Source organism: Erpetoichthys calabaricus, chromosome 18 (genome assembly GCF_900747795.2).
Source record: "Erpetoichthys calabaricus chromosome 18, fErpCal1.3, whole genome shotgun sequence".
In the NCBI taxonomy this organism is placed as follows: Eukaryota; Metazoa; Chordata; class Cladistia; order Polypteriformes; family Polypteridae; genus Erpetoichthys; species Erpetoichthys calabaricus.
In genome coordinates, this window is record NC_041411.2 from 75,783,818 (window position 1) to 75,803,592 (window position 19,775).

The window sequence follows — 19,775 nt, forward strand, 5'->3', positions numbered from 1 at the left end:
CAGTGGGAACTGGGTGGTCTCATGGCATCGGAACCCCTACAGATTTTTTTTTCCTCCACCTGTCTGGAGTTTTTTTTTTTTTTTGCTTCATTTTGTTTTTTCTGTCCTACCGACCATCGGACCTTACTTTATTCTGTTATTTAGTAATTGCCTAATCTTATTTTTATATTTTTAAACTTTTCTTTCTTCATCTTGTAAAGCACTTTGAGTTACATCATTTGTATGAAAATGTGTGATAGAAATAAATGTTTCCGTTGTTGTTGTAGACACTCGAATTGACTAAACACAAGAATTGGTTGGTAACATGATACGTGTGAAGCTGAGTGTTGGGTTTGAAAGTTTTTCCTCAAGGTGTGTGTAAACGTATGGCCACAACTGTATGAACACTTCCACAAAATATTTAAATACAAATCAACATGAGTAACTCAACTATTAAATAAATTATTTAACTTCGCACAATTATGACAGAAAACAAGATTTAAAGTGAGAAAATTAAAAATAAAAAGAATTGGTGTCATGTAATTAGTGGAGGCTCTGTGACACATTCCTGCAACAGTATTATCGTTAGAACCTGTAAAAATTATTCAGTTAGCATAAAACCGTTACATCCCGTAGAGATAATCAGTTAAGTCATTGGGTTTTGTTTTATGTGCCACTAAACCATCCTGGTCAGCGCTCGGGACACCCGTGTCAGTTTTAAAACTCTCTAACCTGATTGAGTTTTCCGGGTGCAGGCTCTGTGCTGACTTCTCTTCTCCTTTCGTGACTGTCGTCTGGGTTTGCATTTTTCTCTTTGCTATATTTCTTTACTGCCTCTTTATAAAACGAATCGTCTCCGCGATCGTTTCCGTCTCTATTCAGAGAGTTACAACCACACTCAGAAGAAGGTGCGGGTGAATTACACCCTTCGGGAAGAACCACGTGAAATTCGCTAAAGACGATCAGTAGCACAATCAATGCAAGGTTTGAGGCACTAAAGCGATGCCCCGCCACAAGCTGCGAAGCACAGCTCTGCAGAGCCATGTTGGAATTGGGTCACATGTTCTGTCACATGATATGACCATCGGCGCGCCAGTTTAGGTTACCATGGTTTCAGCCTCAAGGTTAAAGGATACGCTGCAGAATCTCCGTATGTCACTGACGCGCACGTGCGACAGAGTTAAGTAATGTACGGGCACAGAGGTTTATTCGGCAGCCGATTGTTATAATTTAACATTTTGACACGAAACTAAGCCGAGTTCACCGGTATGAGCGACTCCTAACATTGATCTTTCATAGTTTAACATGTCAGATGGTGACATGGTGGCAATATCCAGAAGGTACTGAGGGCAGATGATCCGGCCTAAATCTTTGATTGTCCGTGAGTTGTGTGACTATTCATGTTTCTAGGTTGCGTGTTGCCGAAGTCAACCTTGACAATACTGGGCTCATGGTGAGTGCCACACACTGAATGAAAACACAAATCCGTCGCAGGGCACGCTGATTGGCAAGTCAGCGCTTTCATAAGACTGGGCAGTGCACCTGATAAGCCACTGAAAAGTGGGAAGAAACATAAGTCCTGGAGAAACGCCACGCACATAAGAACAAACGAATCAACTTCACAAATTAACGTATGCACCAGATGCACGTAAATTCGAACAGCGGGTGGGGGGCTGCACAAAGATCAGTGGCTGGATGCCAGAGATCAGGGGCTTAAGCCTCTGAAGTCCCATAACGATGTCACGGGTATGCCCTCACAAGGCAAATTCACAGGGCACACTATATTTATAGGGAGCCACAGTGACACAGTTGTAGCCTTGCAGTAAGGAGACCAGGGTTCCTGTCCTGGGTCCTCCCTGCGTGGAGATTGCACGTTCTCCTTAAGGTTAATGGGAGGCGCTAAATTGACCCTAGTCTGTGCTTGGTGTATGGGTGTTCGCCCTGCAATGGACTGGTGCACTCTTCAGGGTTTGCTCACCACAATTGTATGGAGTTGTCATCTGTGTTACCATAGCCTTTCTGTCATCTCAAGCCAGTCTGGCCATTATCCTCTGACCTCTCTCATCAACAAGTTGTTTCTATCTTCTGAAATGGCTGCTCACTGTATGTTTTTTTTTATTTTTCATACCATTCAAAGTAGACTCAAGAGACTGTTGTGTGTGAAAATCAGACCAACCCATCTAGCAACAACAGTCATGCCACAGTCACTGAGATCACATTTTTCCCCATTCTGGTATTTGATGTGAACATTAATAATAATAATACATTTTATTTATAACTTTAACTGAAGCTCCTCACCTATCTCTCTTTGTATGATTTGATGCCATATGATTGACTGATTGGATAACTTCAGGAACAAGCCAGTGTACAGTTCTCCCTAATTATTTGCTAAATAAGTTCATATTCTTTAGGCTAACTAGGATAGTCCCCACCTTCCCCACCACACTGCCCTGGATTAACAGATTAAGAAAATGGATAGATGGATGAATTTGTATTATAATCACAGAGTCATGTTAAAAGTTGGTGTCTACTTTAATAGCATTGGACACAAGACAGGAAGTTACCACTGCCCTGGATGGGGCGCCAAGTATATGGTGAGAACTCTCTCTCTCTTGACCGCCAAAGAGCCTTTCTGCAAGATTTGGGATGTGGGGCACGAGAAACACAAACAATCTATATATTCATACCTTCATTTTTAATCTTAGTTTTCTCTAAAACACCTTTGTGGTGATCTAAGCCTACCTTGCAACACCCAGAGCAAAGCAGTCAAATGAACAGCCACTCACATACTCATAATAAATTAATAAATTAATTCAAGTCACCAATCAATGTGACCTACAAATATTTATGGTGTGGGAGGAAACTCTACACATCGACTATACATTTAGATGTGCCATAAATCTTAAGCCATTTTGCAAATATTTATACAGGGCAAGTATTGACTATTAAAGGAACACACTTGGATTAGGGGGAAGTGGTGAGCTCTGAACTAGCAATCCATTTCAAACTGAATTTTATGTACCGTGCTTCAATAGTGGACACCATTCCAAAGTGCTCCACATATACAGTAGAACTGCTTGCATATTTCCACTGTGAAAGCGCTGGAAAGGTGAGTGACCTATTTAGGGTCAGGCAGTACGTTAGTGGTGGGAATTAAACATGCAGAATGGTGGTTTACAATTAAGAGCTTTAATTCATTCACTAATTCACTAATTCATTCTTTCTTCAAAGCCATTGGCTTCCAAAAACAGCCCAACCATTTTCTGAATCTGTTTTCTGTATAAGTAGCTTAGCTAGATGGTTGGTTTTAAGCCTTGAATTACATAAAACAGATAGATAGATAGATAGATAGATAGATAGATAGATAGATAGATAGATAGATAGATAGATAGATAGATAGATAGATAGATAGATAGATAGATAGATAGATAGATAGATAGATAGATAGATAGATAGGATTCTGGTGTGATTCAACTACAAAGCACTTGGCATAGTTGGCAGGAGTTGCACAATGGACAGGATTAATATAGCGGTGGTGTTGCAGATAGATAGATAGATAGATAGATAGATAGATAGATAGATAGATAGATAGATAGATAGATAGATAGATAGATAGATAGATAGATAGATAGATAGATAGATAGATAGATAGATAGATAGATCTTTGTGTCCAGGGGGAAATTTGGGTTGTTACAGAAACTCAATAAATAAATAACCAACATTATTACATTATGATGAAATACAAACCCCTCTCAAATACACAGCATAATGACTAAAAGAAAGAACATTTCTGACTTGGAAGTTACAGTCCCAGTGAGGAACTATAAAGGAGTAATGCTGTTGGTATAAACAAGCCCCCAGTAGCATTTCTTGACACACTTTTGTTAAATAATTTTTTGGCTGAAAGTCGACAGTGTTTGTGTCACACAGCGGGGATGTGCAGCAGTGTTCATATCGGCTGTCAGTTTTGTCTTTATTCTCTACTCCACTGCGACCTCCAGCAGGTACAGAGTGTATCCCACTACTGAGCCAGTCTTTTCTACTTAGTTTGGAAGGGTCTCCTGAAGTGATGTGACCAGCCCAGCACGCCACAGTGGCCATCACAGAGTTGTAGAACATGTAAAGGATGTCACTATCCACACTAAAGAAATGTAGTCTCCTAAGAAAAATGGGTCTGCTCTTCCCTTTCTTGTATAGTTCCTCTGTGTTTCATAGCCAGACCAGTCTGTCATTGATGTGGACCCCCAAGAACTTGGAGCAGTGCACCACTTCCACATCCACTCTGTAAATGGTGACCGGGCATACAGGCTTTTTGGTGTGGTGAAAGTCAATAAGCAGTTTCTTGTTTTTGCTGATGCTGAGTTGCAGACAATTCTCAAAGTTCTCCACCTGGCTCCTCTTCTCTGTTTTATCCCCTTTATCAATGCACCCCATTAGCGCAGAATCTTCATAGAATCACTCTAAGTGACATGACCAGGTGTTATATTTATAGTCTGAGGCATACAGAGTGAAGAGAAAGGGAGACAGAACTGTTCCATGTGGTGCTCCAGTGTTGCTGACATCCACATCAGAGACATCATTGAGCCTCACTATCTGTTGTCTGCTGGACAGATAGTTAGTTATCCAGAAGACCAAAGGGTCATCCACCAAAATAGCCACAAATGTGCAAGAAAGATATCTGTTCATGGCCAAATCTAGTTCAGAATATTGGGGTTCAAAGTCACATCTGTGTCATCCAACAAAAAGTAGGAACAAATCCTGAATTGAGCACCACTACAGCTGTAGCCTCAGTCATGGACCAGACTTGAGAGAAGCCACACTCATGTTGGGAAAAACAATTTACAAAATGACATCCTCGTCCTCTAGGCTTGCACAACTTATACGTTGCTTCCTCACTTATAGTTATTTATGTTTTTCTTTCTCACCACCCCTTGCCCCCCATATTTAATGTTCTCTTCCCTTGCTGAGTCCCCATGACCCCTCTCTCTCTTTATCTAAGTGCCCTTGCCATCTACTGATCTTTGGCCTACAAGTACCCATGTTTTCCACTAGGCCACCCATCCTTTATTGGTGCCTGGGCCAGGACAGGACATCAGTCCATTGCAGGGCAAGCACACACACACACCCCAACCAGGAGCAATTTAGCAATGCCAATTTATGGCATGAGCAGACCAGAGCACCCTGAGGAAACCCAAGTGAACAAAGGAAAAGCATGCAAACTCCACACAAGGAATACTCAAGATGTGAATCTCAGTCCCCATATCCTAAGGCAGAAGTGCTACCACTGTGCCACCATGACACCTCTGTTTCTTATAATGCAACAAATAATATTTGTTATACATGTCTATTATATACTGCGGTGGGTTGGCACCCTGCCCAGGATTGGTTCCTGCCTTGTGCCCTGTGTTGGCTGGGATTGGCTCCAGCAGACCCCAGTGACCCTGTGTTCAGATTCAGCAGGTTGAATAATGGATGGATGGATGTGATAAATAATGTAAAGATTAATAGGTAATATTATAAACCATTGACTTGGCACAGCTGGGTTCACATCCTGGGTTTGCATGTTCTTCCCATGTCCACATGGTTTTGCTCCAGTTTCCTCTCACAGTCCAAAGATATGCAGGTTAGGTGGACTGGCGACACTAAATTGTCCCTGTTGTGTGTGTGTGTGTGTGTGTGTGTGTGTGTGGTGTGTGAGTGTGTTCACCCTGTGATATTCTGGTTCCCTGTACCTGGGATTGTTCCTGCCTTGTGCCCTATGATAGCTTGGATAAGCTCCAGCCTCCTGCAGCCCTACTCAGGTTTAAGCAGGTTAGAAGCTGACATGACTTATTACTTGGCTGACTCCTGGAGAAATCAACTGGGTGCATTTCTTTTTATTTTTCCAATTGGAATACCAGCAGTGAAGTGACTTGCTCAAGATCACACAGTGACAGTATCGGGATTTGAATCCAGTCGTATTTTAAAATATAAGAAATAAGCAATCACGTATTTACAACCGACTGATTTAACTACATACCCAAATGGTAATGTATAAAACAAATTTCAATCTAACTCTTACGGAACGCACTTTCACTTACGACATCTCAAAATGTATGTGTGTCATTAGTAAATTTCCATTGTACAGTGTAGGATGCCATGTAAAAGAATATTAGTATAAATGTATTGCACTTCTGAAAACTACGATTTTATTGAGGTTAAATGTTAACTAAATAATGCTAGAAATGCAGTGAATGAGTTTACTTAACTTTTCTGTCATTTTGCTGTTCCTTATAGTTACAGTTTTACGTATAAAAGGATATTATTGTGTGCACTACAGCTGCTTCAAATTTATAATTATCACGTTAACTCTTAATTATAGATTATGGGTAGGGATAAAATAAAAATGTGCTTCTAGCACTGGTAAATATATGTAATATTAAGAAAATTCTTAATTTTTATCTTCCCTACATAGAACATTGTTTGATTTTTGCCTCTGGATAATGCTATCGCATTTCTGTTAAAATAATCTTCAGCGTGCCGATTTGAGGTGCATCATGGGATTTGCAGTCTTTGAGTAGCACTCGTGCTTCTGATTGTTAGAGAGTCTCCTTTCGATTGGACTACATTTCCCAAGGGTCACATCTGCTATATAAGAAAGACGAGCGCCTCTCTGCCGCGCTCGAGTGCTCATGTGGACATACAGCTGAGTGCAACGTCTGTAAGCTCTTCTTGATCCGCTTCTTGTAACGGAGTTTAAGATGGATTTATATTGTACGGGGGCATCGGAAACTTTCCACGTTTAATGTAGCTGGCGGCTGAAAGGTGCGAGGAGAGCTCTTCTCGGAGTAGAGGTGAGGCCGCCTCGGGGGGGCGTATAACTCGTAACTTTAAAGTTCAAGAAGAAAGTGCTCACGCGTTGCGGCGCTTCGCGTTTTGTGGACGGCGTCTGAGTGTCAACATAATGTGAAGTTTTTTTAAGTGTCCGCGTAAATTGTTCACTGTTGGTATGACGTGCTGGCAAGCGAGCCGGCTGAACGAGCGGGTCGGCAGGAGTTAATTTAATTCGCCGCTGTGTTCTTCCCGAAGTGAAAGCGGATAATCTGTCTGACTGGCTCCAGAGAAGCTCAGTGTACAAAAGTGCGCTAGTAGTTCTCGTTGGGCTTTTCTTGCAAGGGGATGCGCACACTTAACGCGGCTCACCAACCTTTAATCAACCAGAATTCTGATTTTCTTGGCGGCTGAAAGATCACAGCTGTATAATTAAGATCCGCTATTTGGACTGCTGCACACCCAGGAGTGGGCGGAGTTGTGGGGGGTTAGAGGAGCGGGCGAGACAGGTGGCCCTAGTCTTGATTGGCGCTTGCGTTTCGGGAAACTTCGGCATCCGTCGTCTTTCGGGAGCAGGCAGGACAGATCTTGGGTTAGAGGCAGTCTTCTTGTAATTACTGCTTCTTCCGCGGATTGCCGGAACGTGTACCCTGGCGGGGGTCACGCTGCGCGACGTTATGTGCACCGAAGGAGGAGGGGGGAGGCGGCGATAAATATATGGCTGCTTACGGGCTAAACCCATCAGCAGCAGGTGTCAGTCGTTTTCCTCCAACACTGAAGTGACTCTAAGTTTCCCACGGCGTGGGCACTGGGATAACTGGTGGGGCGCAGTGGCCAGTAAATTCGGCAAAAGACGGGGATGGCACTCATGGTGCACGGGGCCTCCAATGAAAACCATCGCTTTTTTTTTCTGAAAAATGCCAGTTATCATGAGATTAAGGTTTTATTAATCGCTTTATTTTCGCATGTGCCAGGCTGCTGAATAGTTTCTGTCGTTGCCCAGCAAACAATACCTTGCAGAATATCACCAAAAAAATGCAACATGAAGGCGCAGTACGGTAAAGGACTTCGATGTTGTTGATGGACAACGTCCAGCCCCGGAGTCCGGGCTGCAGCTTGGTTGTCGAAGCTCGGTTACCAGGGAGTCCAAAAAAAGCTTTAAGCGGGTTTTGAACATATAGTTCATATTCATTTAATATATCTAGTAGTAATGTCGAAGTTTTTTTAAGGTCATCGAGATACTGGCGTCAAGTATCTTGATACAAAACTTTTTTTTGGTGTGAAGTACAGTATTAGTACAGTATCTGTCCTTCTCCATCCAGACGCCCTCTTTGGTTTTCATGCTGTGAAGCAGGGGTGTCAAGCTCGAATCTTGGAGCGCCATAGTGGGTGTAGGTTTTCCTTCCAGTCACTTTAATTTATAAACCCTTAATGCTCTTATTTTCCTTTGATAATTAACTTGCATGTGTTTCTCCGTAACTGTCAGCCAAATATTATAGAGATGCAAGCTAAAAGCTTACTCCGTTTTGACTCTAATCAATCTTCAATTTTGCTCTTATTTGTCATTCTAGTGTCCTCATTTTGCCACACCAGTCATTTCTAAAATGGACTTTCTTTTTCCCAGTAGTTCAGCATCCAAATACCACAGAGAATCATTGGTATTTGTCAGACTTTCACTTTCCATTTCCATGTAAATGGAAGTTTGGTGGTGGGCTGATAAATTCGTTAAGTTCAGATTCTATGATCAAACGTTCAGAAAAGTTGATTTTAGCATGATGTCTGTGGAAACCTATGCATAATAACTTCTGGAAAAAAATCATGTTTTTCAGGCAAGGTGCTTCATGTTTTCCTTTTTAAGGGCTCTGAGAATTGGTTTTGATCTAGTACTTATCCCCATATCCTTCAAAGATTTGACCTATGTCCAGTGATAAGTGCCATAAAATGGTTTAGTTTAACTAGGATTTTTGAAGTCTGCTCTATTTAGATATTGGACAGTGTCTGTTGATCTGCAAAGTATTTCCAGTTGTAGTTTTTGCAATACTTAATTTATGTATGTACAAATGGACATCTCCAAGAACATGCAAAGACAGATTTTTCAAAAGGAATTTTGGTGAAGATAGCTGACAGCATGTTTACCCTACCATATACTTGATGAAGAGAAAGATGTGACTATGCAAACACCTCAATAGATTTGTAAAGTTAGACAATTACAGGGGTCACTTACTGTAATGACCCTGTGCATATCTACCAATCTGTGCAGCTTTTTTTTACGTCATTTGACACAATGTGTTTAATTTCAAATTAAATATTAGGTAAGTTGTCCATTTTATTTTACTCTGTACTTGATGTATATTTATGAAATACACATCGACGTGATTGCATATAATTGTACAGTGTAATAGTTTGTATTGCAGAATCATTCAATTAATTATTTCCTGCAGTACAGTTGAAGTGAAATTTACATGGAGGTGCCATATGGAGAATTCCACACTACACGCATACCCAAACTCCTTAACCTTCAGGTACCTTATTGAGACCCATGAAAGGCATGGGTAAAAATGAAATCTGATTTATCTGGTCATCTCTTGTGTCCTATTGTATCTCATTGGTTAAAGAAAAAATAATTAAAATACAAGTCAATTTAAACTCAGCATGGCATGGCAGCATTGTATATTTGATCAACATTAGTATTTGGTTATGAATGGGGGAAAATTGCTAGAATGAAAACCTGCATCCCTACTGGAACTGATTTTGACACACTTGTTGTAAAGTAATAGCTGCCATTCATTTTGTATTTTATATTCATAAGTTTAGTTAGAATGGAAATAGTAATGCTTAGACTCATCAGTCATGGCTCTTGTCATCATGTTACTGAAATATAGAAAAATTTAACAGAAATTTCTCGTAGGATGGAGGTGGCTTGTACAAGACTGTTACTAGTAATTTTGCACAAGTAAAATGTTTTCTTTGCTTAGGAATCAGGTTGTGGATGTTGATTTGTAAACTTGAATTTAGTTTTGGTGTCAAGGTATAGTTTAAGCATCACCCTACAATTGCACACAAATACGAGTAAAACTTTATTTAGAAAAACATTGGCTCAAATCTGAAATTTACCCAAATCTGTCCAGGATTTTGCTGACTGTAGGGTTTTGCCAGGCAATATGGCATTCAGAATAAGGGAAGAGATGCTGGTTCATAATTTCCTTTCTCTGACCCCTAGCAGGTCCTTTAACCTGTTCTCCACATGTTTTTTGAGGCTAAGGGCTTTGGGACAGCAGTGCTAAAAAAGTAATTCTTTGTGAACTGCTTTGGCATGGTGGAGGCTGTAAAAACAGACTGTTTAAAATGTGGTATTTCTGATTTTTTTTTTTTTTTTTTCTTCAGCAGCAAAAAAAATCTAGCTGTATATAGCTTCAGTACAGTTGCTACAGTACTAATCCTAGTCATAATCTTGTAGTGACTTCATATAATGCAAGCAGTTCTTAGAGACAAGTCTGCAGAATTTGTTTTGAGCTCTGAGCTTGAAATATGTGATGTTACTGTCTGTTTGATACTACATTTTAGAGGAAGGTTAATTGAGTTTGATACTTTTAACACTCTTGGGTCTTTGTTTTGAGATTGTCAGAAATTGTAAAGTTTATCTGCTTTGTTTTCTTTGCCTTTGGAAAGGGCTTTGGCTCATCTGCTACCGTGTGTTGGACAAAACAGGATCAAAAAAGTTTTTCTAAAAACCTTAGTGTGGTTGGGGGGATTTTTGAATAAGATTTGTATTTTATTATAAAGCAGCAATATTTATTAGCGTAGATGATGTGAAGCTTCTTTAGTCTGTCCTAATGTCTAGGGAATGTCACTTGGTGTGACTGACTGACTTCCTTTCTGCGTTTAAATTGTAATATTGGATTCATCTTTAATGATGATTGCATTACAATGGACTTTCTAAATTTTGCAGCATCTGTAGGTAGGTAAGTAGGTATAATGTGCTGCATAAGGCTCATTTGGCTAAGTGCCTTTTACACATCACAATAGAAGGATCATTATACAGTTAATTTTATCAGTAGCACTCTGTTAATTGCTGTTTTGTGAAACTAAATACAATTCCTTTTTAGCACTGACTTCAAGTAAAACATCAACTTTGGTTGTGAACAGTTCTCTGTACCCAGCTAATCTACTCATTCTTGACTTAATCTGTGTGTATTTTTTGTATAATCTTAAAACTAGTATGCATTTTGTTTGCAGTTGTAATGTCACAAGATGTCTTCCTGTGTTATCACATTTGAGTATATAACAAGTCAAAGCTTAAATTATTTTTGCAGCACTTGAAACAGTCTTGCTTAGTTATCACCACTTGATTATGGTGGCATCTTTGTTAGTCATGTTTTCTCCTTCATATGTATAGAGTCTTGTTGCATTGTCCTTGAAGTTTCTGTTTGTTCTCTAAGTATCATGATTCATTAAAAATGTATATGTATGTATGTATGTGTGCCACTTATCCAAGGCCCCAAAAACTGACAACCATCTTATCAGTCTTGATTTTGAAGACTTGAGAATGACTGTGGGGAAAGCTTGCTGTAATCCAAGTCTGTAGAGGACAATGTCATAGAAAAATATCCTTTAATTTTCCCTTAACAATTAGCCTACATATGATCCACTAATGAGCCTTCCTAATCTTGCCCTTGCCATGAGGCTTCTTGTGTTTTTAAACACTATCTGTTTGTTGTGATATAGCAGAGAATTAAATTGTTTCCAAGTACTGTAACTGCTGTCATCATTGTCCTCACAGGTGGCGCAGTGGTAGTGCTGCTGCTTTGCAGTAAGGAGACTGTGGAAGATTGTGGGTTCGCTTCCCGGTTCCTCCCTGTGTGGATAGCACTTTGAGTACTGAGAAACGCGCTATATAAATGTAATGAATTATTATTATTATTATTATTATTATTATCAATACACAGTACCTGATTCACTATAGACGGTAGAATGGGTTAGGATATATATCAGGGTTTAACAGCAATTCCTAGTTTTAAATTTACTTTTTGTTGTGCATTCTTCCATTAATTAAACCTATTTAATTCATTTCAGGATTGTGGAAACTGTAGCCTATTCTTTCAGCAACAGCTGCATGGTAGTAACTAGCCCCATAACAGGCATCTTTTGGTGTTCCTTTATGAATATTTAAGGCGACTTAACTATTGTAATACTTTCCTAGCCTATCAAACTGAAACACTAGTTAATCCCTTCATTTGAAGAGTCAGTCCGTCATTTTCTAACCTGCTTAGTCCTGAATAGGGTTACAGGAGTCTGCTAAAGCCTATCCCAGCAAGCACAAGGCAAGGTTAATAGATTGTGTTTGTATTTAACAGATTCCTTTATCTAAGGTGAATTATAAACCAGGTTATTATACATACAAGAATGATTAGAAGGTGCAAGCATCAAAAGCAAGTGTACAAGATAGGAAAAACAAGCAAGAGGGAGGAGGTCTATTACTATATATTTTAATTATGCCTGCAACAAGACTAAAACAAATTTGTATCCTAAGGTCTTTGTCAATACAGCAGCAGCTATACTGTAGAAGAGAAACTGAAGAGTATCTTTCAAGACACCAAAACATGAGGAAATTTGGTGCAGACAAAAGGGAAATTGTTCCACTGCTTTGTAGTGAGAATGAAGTCTTGTTTTAACAAGTAAATGTGTATAGCACTTGTACATAGGAAATGTACTATTAACAAAAAATTAAATAAAATGATGCATGTCATATTGGGAATTAACTTTTTATAAAATCTAATTTTGTTTTGAATTTGGCACCTTTTGGTTTGTTTATGGTAAATCTAAATTGTAATACTAATGAATTTTGGAGTTAAGTTATGGACTGCATGTACTTGAACAGTTGTATAGGTGAGCATGGCTCTGCCTTTTACCTGAAGTTCTACTTAAAAGAACATCTTGCCATGCAGTATTACAGTAAAATTTAAAGTATAGCTGAACACAGAAAAATACTATCTGCTATAAGTTAATGGAAAGTTGAGCAGATAGTTTTTATATGCTGGTTGGAGTCAAGTTTTTAATTGATTGGGGATAGTTCTGGTAGCAGACTCCTGCTACTGTCTTTCCAGTCACACAGCCCTACAGTTGGTTCACAGTATGGTATACGTCAAAGTTGATACCAGCCTAAGATAAAGGTCTCACACTTAGGTACGTTTGGTGACCAACAGTTCACTTCAAAATTCAGAAGGGTTAGTTTGACCAAAACTACAGTTCTGACACGTACCACTGAATGACACAGAAAGGCTTTAATTGTTGGCAGGTGCTAATAAAGATAATTACTACTAATAAATTCAATATGACCAGCCTCTGTACTAGCTTAAAAAAAAAAAAAAAAAAAAATTTACTGTAATTATTTTAAAGGTTGTTGCCGACGGGAGGTGGTAGGTGCTGTTACATAATATTGGCAAGTAGATCATTCCAGAATTTTAGTTCCTACAGCTGAAGCTTCTGCTTTCTATTGTAGATTAAATTGTCTTGGGATTTAAGCTGGCCTAAATCTAGTTGACAAATTATAGCCAGTCTTTTTGTAAGCTAAAAATTGAGTTGGTTACTTCTAACTTTAACCGATGTAATAAAGAATTGTAGTGTGCATTTTTGTTTTTTGTTTTTTTTTTTTTTTTTTTTTTACTTGGCTCAGTTTTAAGCAAGTTTTAAAGATTCCTTTCATTTTTCCTTTAACCACTGTTAAATTATCTACGCTGCAATGTTTAAGGATTGTTTGGCTAATTCACAAGTAGCCTTTGCTTTGTAAATATAAATTTCAGCATAGTTTCCAAATTATGTCCAGTTGGCAAAATAAAAATTTTATAGAAGTTTTGCTCAATATAGCTTACGGTAACGGTGCTGCTACTTTTCTGTAAATATGAGATACTGGTCTTGTATGCTGTAAACTGAAGGCAGTGTCAGTCTAATCAAATTCACAAGTGCCTGCCCTTTTATAGTTTATTTGCACTTGTGTGCCAAGAATAAACTGCCTAATATTTTTGTTCAGAGGGAGACATTTTTTAACTGTTTTTGTAATGAGCTTTGTATGAGGCTGCCGCAGAGATACTGTATATAAATTACATATTTCCTCATTGTGATCACTTACAGATCACGTGATTTATTCAAGGAAACAGTGGTGTGGGATGTTCTGCATAACTCGGAAGTGGACTATCATGTTACAGCTTTTTGTTTTTCAGTGGATTTGCCAAGATTCTAGTCATTTACACTGTGCTCTTGTCTCGACGTTTTTAACATTAAGAAATTTAATAGCAGCCTTGGTCTGTTATTTGTTGCATGCAGTTCATAATTCATATAAAGTAGATTTGAACTTTAGCTCTTTATAGTTGGTGCCTTAGGCACTAGTTGGCATACTGCATTTTAAAAAACATTGTATGCGCGTCTTGTAATTTCACTGAAAGTTAATGTGACTAAGAGTGACACCATAGTGTGCGACATCATTTGTGTAAGGTTTTTAGGATAGAAACCTTTGCCATGCAGTTGTTGCTGTTCCCTCATAGACAGTGACAGTCCGTTGACTCCACAGTTGCAAATGCCATCTTAATTTTGATTTGATGCCTGGCCATTTACAAGATCTGGAGTTTCACTGTGCCTTTAACCTTATTGGTGTTTTGTTTTATGCATTGTAATAAACCTTGTGATGGCCATGCTGCTAAAAAATGTTTTTTGCATAATGTTGTATTGAATCTCTGGATCTTTTTGTAGAGTATTGATGTATATGTGAGTTGGGAGACCAAAGTCAAATTGACTGTTTAAATTTGTCCTACATGTACTTTAAGAGCTGCAGAGCTGTGGTCCCTTTAGACAGCACTGATAGTATTTATCTGCCTGTTTTGGAGAGACTGCTGTTTCTGCTTCATATGGTTGTAGTCTGTTGCACTGACAGGTCATACTTTCATCAAAGCAACAGCTTTCAGATCCTCTTGCAGTGTGAGAGGTCCCTTGGGTGTTCCCAGGCCAGCTGAGATGCAGTTTCTCAGTCTCTAGTCTCTCTCAGTGGGCTATGATTGTTATCTGTAGTGGAAGCTGCATAATCCAATCCAGTGATCAAAAGAAGCAGCTTTTGGGCTCCTTAGAGTAATGGTAAAGTTATGTTGCAGTTCAGGAGACAAATCTCTGCAAAGTAGTCTTGAAGCTTAATACATTCCTTACCAAAACCTCTCCTTGAAGGCCTTTTGTGTATGTTTTTCATCCTACAGATGCAGTTTGCCTGGATGGAGGTGCCTTCACATTGTTTGTGTTGCAAGTTTTTTACTGCTTGGTCTTTCAACTGAACTGCTACTTGCCTATGTGTCTAGCAACTTCTGCTTTTTTCCCTCTTGCAGAGCATAAATTGTTTAGGCATTTTATTTTCATAGTTTCAATAATTTTTGAATTCAAAGTTAACAATTGTCTGACCATGTTTAAGGGGTATGGCATGCTTCTGGTTTACGTTGGTTAATTGTGATGCAATTTCTAAGGTTTAAAAAGATGAGCCCCAATGACTTTATACGTCTCTGACGGGAATGAAATGCATCCGGTCATACTTTGGTGCACTGGTGGTCAACCATTTCTGTAACTTACTTTATTGGATCATAGAGACAGTTCTTTAGTAACATAAATGAATTTTTTAGAATTTGTGGTTAAAAGTTGGTCAAGCTTGTTGCTTTGATTTAAAGTTATGTTGAAGTCCTATTCAGTGTCTTATGAGGAAATTAGTGATGCTGTGATCGAACAGCCAATTTAGGGCAAAAAGGATAAAGAAAAACTCTGGCGGCTACTTGTGACATGAAATTGGTGATTGGTGTCAGTCTGAGCATCTCTAGAGAAACATTATCACTGAAATCTTAATCTCAATTTGGTTCTATTTGCTTGTTTACAGCTACTGGGAAATGTGCCCTCTTGTGTGTGTAAAACCACAGAATTGAATCTAGATAATTTAGTCATGTTCTGATAATACTAAAATTATATTAATAGGACCTTGACTGACAAACCAGCAGTTTGTCTAAAAGCCAGACATACTATAGTCACTTAATCCCCAGGTTCACTAGCTAGCCGTTGTCACCAGACTTGTGGTTCTCTCATAATTTGCGTCTAGTGTGCTCATTTCTCCTAAATAATGGAGCATCTCCTCATTTGTGAAGTACACCCACTGAGCAATTCTTAGAAGCACTACTGTATACTAATATTTGGGTAGGGTCTTTTGCTTGCAAAACAACCTGTTTTTCATGGCATGAATTCCACAAGTAGTTGGAAACATTCCCTCAAGATAATGCTTCAGGTTGACGTGATTGTGTCATGAAATTTCTCTGACAGAATGAATGTGCAGCTGACAGATCTGCAGTCTTCCCCTTCTACTACATCCCAAAGGTGTTCTATTGGTTTCTAATGCTGCCGAAGGACTAACAGTCATGTTCAGGAAACCAGTTTGAGACCTTTGCATTGTGACATGGTGCATTACCATGTTGGAAGTAACCATTAGAAGATGAGTAAATTGTGGCCATGGAAGGGATGGTCAGCAATAATCCTCAAATAGGCTGTGGCATTCAAGCAGTGATTGATTTGATATTAACAGGCCCAAAGTGTGCCAAGAAAACATTCCCCATACCATTACACAACTACCACCAGCCTGGACTGTGGACACAAGGCAGAGTAGGTGCATAGATTCAAATTCTGGCCCATATGTATGTCTGCAGAAATCAAGATCTGTCAGACGAAAGGTGTTTTTTATTTATATATAATATAATATAATTATATATAATAAAAAAAAAAACCTCAATATACCCCTTCTGGCACTAGCTTCATGCAACTGCCCACCTCTGAGGCCCCCCAGTGTTTGATGTCATTAACTGAAGCTCCTGACTTGTAGAAGCATGATTCGGTGCTTTGTACTGCTGCCACATAATTGGCCGATTAGATAATTGCATTGATAAGCAGGTGTTCAGTTCCTAATTTGCTTTGAGTGTATACTTTGTTTTCTTCTAGATGGGCAGTGGTATTTTAAATTAATTGAACAGGTCAGCCAGTCTTTCAAACTTCTTTCACAAAATCAGATTTTCAGTACGAGGCTCAAAGCTGTACATTCTAACTACTGTATTTGGGTATTTTAATGTTTCCTTTAAAAAGCATTTTATTCAACCAATTAGTCTGACTAAATCCTGTTTGTCCCAAAGTAACACACTGATGAATACAGGTCATTATTTACACAATTTGGGTGCGAGTTTTGTAAATGTGAGGGTTTGGGCTGGTGTTCCATCCATAAGTGTTTCTTTATTCTTTTTTGAAAGTTTACTCTCTTAAATCTCACACCTTGTGTGCCATGTGGTACACATTAAGTCCATCTTAAGCTGCCTATAGTATTAACCAGATTGCCAACGGCTAAATATCCGCTTTGGCAAGAGGCTTGGTAGCTATAGATTGTCCAACATAGTGCACTTTCCACAGCTCTGTGGTTGTTGCTTCCTAAGTGCCTTTTGTGATTTTAATTGCACATCCGACCCTAATGCAGGAGTGAAAAAGCAATTTTAAAGTAAACTGAGAGCATTTGTATGCTACTTATATGGTTGCATTAAGTCCTTTCTAAGCAGAGGTGGCTGTACCTGTTTTATTATCTTCTGTGGTCAGAGATTGGGCTATAGGTAGCACCAGTCTTCAGTTAGAGTGAATGAATTAGATTGAGTTTTAAATTGCCAGAGACTCTGATGTGACACTGTAACAAAATAGAGATGCAATATTTTTAACAATAATTGATAATCCTAGAGCCCATATAGCAATAAAGGCTTGAGTGGATTTCAATGTAGAGTTTGTAAAAAAGTGATTATCATCTTCTACCTAACTTATCTTACAATGTGCAACTAGTGAGTTTTGTTCACTTACATTCTGTTTGGTGATTTATAAAAGTACCACTTTTCAAGTACTGTATTTTCTTAATTAGTATCGCATGAATTGCTGAATACCATTATTATTCAGTATGTCTTCAATTACAAGCTGTCTAAGGCTGCTTTAGCAATAATATGCTTAAAATCACATTTATTGGAAAATCAATTTTTCAGGTTGAAATTTGTTTATGGAGGAAATACTGGTTAAAACACACATTTCCTCCATGGTATTTCATAGACAAGTCAAATTTGAATTTCAAAAAGACTTCTAATGCTTTAATTTTACAAATTTCTCCTTTTTTCCCTACTTGTCCCATTTTTAAGGCAGCCTTTTGTAAAATGAAACTTAATTGAGGATTATATTCCACCAGTAACGGCGCACTGCACGTTACACTTGTGCATTCCAAGTTTTCATCCTCTTTCTCTGTACATTTAGCATTCATTTGCTCAGAGGTTGATGCGATTGCTGCTTCCTGAACAGCTCTTCTTTTCTCCACCCTTGCAGCCCGCTTCTTCTCTTCATTAGTCGGCATCTTTTCGCATTAATACTGATTAAGTTAATGTTTGTGTTGCAATTACTTAGTATGTTTTCCTTAATTTTTCACTTAAGCTGGCACTTAAGTCTTCAATCTGCCTCAAGAATGATTTAAGATATGAAGAGGTAGGGGAAGTGATGGTGAAGGTTTTAGGAATGAGAATAGCGCCAGTATGAATGCGCTGCCCTGCTGGCCGCTGCAGAGAGTTGATTCTACAATAAAATAAAATAAGGAGTAACGTTGGAGGTCAATCACCATGAAAGCAGATAGTAGATGTCAAGTAATATATGTGTACCAAATTTCAGGTCAATAGGTCAAACAGTTTGTAAGCTACAGGTGATTTAAACTCCTGGACCGAAAAACGAACACCCACAGTAGCGTATTATATAAGATTATTTTGGAACTTCTGTAAAGCATTCTTTATTCTGGGTTTTTATATATGTATATATATGTATACTAGCAAAATACCCGCGCTTCGCAGCGGAGAAGTAGTGTGTTAAAGAGGTTATGGAAAAAAAAAGGAAACATTTTAAAAATAACGTAACATGATTGTCAATGTAATTGTGTTGTCATTGTTATGAGTGTTGCTGTGTTTTATATATATAAAATACACACACACACATATAAACATATATATACATATACACATATATATACATATCTACATATATATATATATATATATATATATATATATATATATATATATATATATATATATATATACACATACATATACACATCCACATCTCAACATATATATATATATATATATATACACATATATACACACACACACGCTTTATGGGTGATGATTGTTTTACTCTTTTTATCTTTATTTTATTTTATTGTAGAATCAACTCCTATCTGCGCACAGCAGGGCAGCCGTGGGCGGATGCGTATGGTGTATTCACTCCATGTTATCGTGCATTGCGCTGTCAGTGGTATTTTGATAAAAGAATTTGAACAACATATAAGAAGCATATAAATTATTAAACAGTAAAACATTAACATTTAAGAAGTAAAGTTACATTAAGTACTACTGCAGTGCCTTCGGGTATACCTCATTTTTTGTTTGCCCATTACATGCTTAAATGTATACATTTTTTGGTGCACCTACCCGAGAACACCCGACATATAACAGAGCGTGGGAGAAGCATGGATTTTAAACACGCGTTGAGTTCATCTGCTGGTCTCCCTCGTGGAATAACTGGTAATGTTTGACTAAAATCTACAGCGAGTAAAACGACATTACCTCCTATTTTTTTTTTTTACGATCTCTGAGATCTTGCTTTTTTCGGTTCAAGGCGTCATAAGCTCTTTTATGTTGTATGGTGTACTTATCCCAAACCATCATCTTTGAATGTTGCAAGACTTTCGCCTTGTATGTAGATCGGGGTAATTACATTCATTGCATTCCTAGTCTGAATCACAATCTGATTGTATGGGTGGTTACCTGGCACTGTAGGGTTGCCACCCGTCCTTTAAAATACGGAATCGTGCCGCGTTTGAGAATGAAATTGCGCGTCCCGTTTTGAATCAATACTGGACAGGA

General features: G+C 38.5%; 2 protein-coding genes and 1 long non-coding RNA gene across 4 annotated transcripts in view; 1 reads left to right on the plus strand and 2 right to left on the minus strand.

Annotated features, from left to right (window-relative positions):
* Nucleotides 1-1,039, minus strand: part of sumf1 (sulfatase modifying factor 1) — an 83,080-nt gene extending 82,041 nt beyond the window's left edge. For both annotated transcript variants that reach the window (XR_007933843.1, XM_028824603.2), the window contains exon 1: nucleotides 712-1,039. Coding sequence is in view for 1 of the 2 variants with exons in the window: in XM_028824603.2 (XP_028680436.2) it covers nucleotides 712-1,023 (312 nt within the window). In the remaining variant the exon portion in view is untranslated. The remainder of the gene's footprint in view (nucleotides 1-711) is intronic.
* Nucleotides 1-19,775, minus strand: part of LOC127526220 (uncharacterized) — a 388,781-nt gene that overhangs the window by 110,405 nt on the left and 258,601 nt on the right. The window lies entirely within an intron of this gene.
* The window catches only part of LOC114669269 (inositol 1,4,5-trisphosphate receptor type 1-like), a 186,557-nt gene continuing 173,432 nt past the window's right edge, over nucleotides 6,651-19,775 (plus strand). Inside the window, exon 1 of the mRNA XM_051920995.1 lies at nucleotides 6,651-6,812. The gene's annotated coding sequence lies outside the window, so the exon portion shown is untranslated. The remainder of the gene's footprint in view (nucleotides 6,813-19,775) is intronic.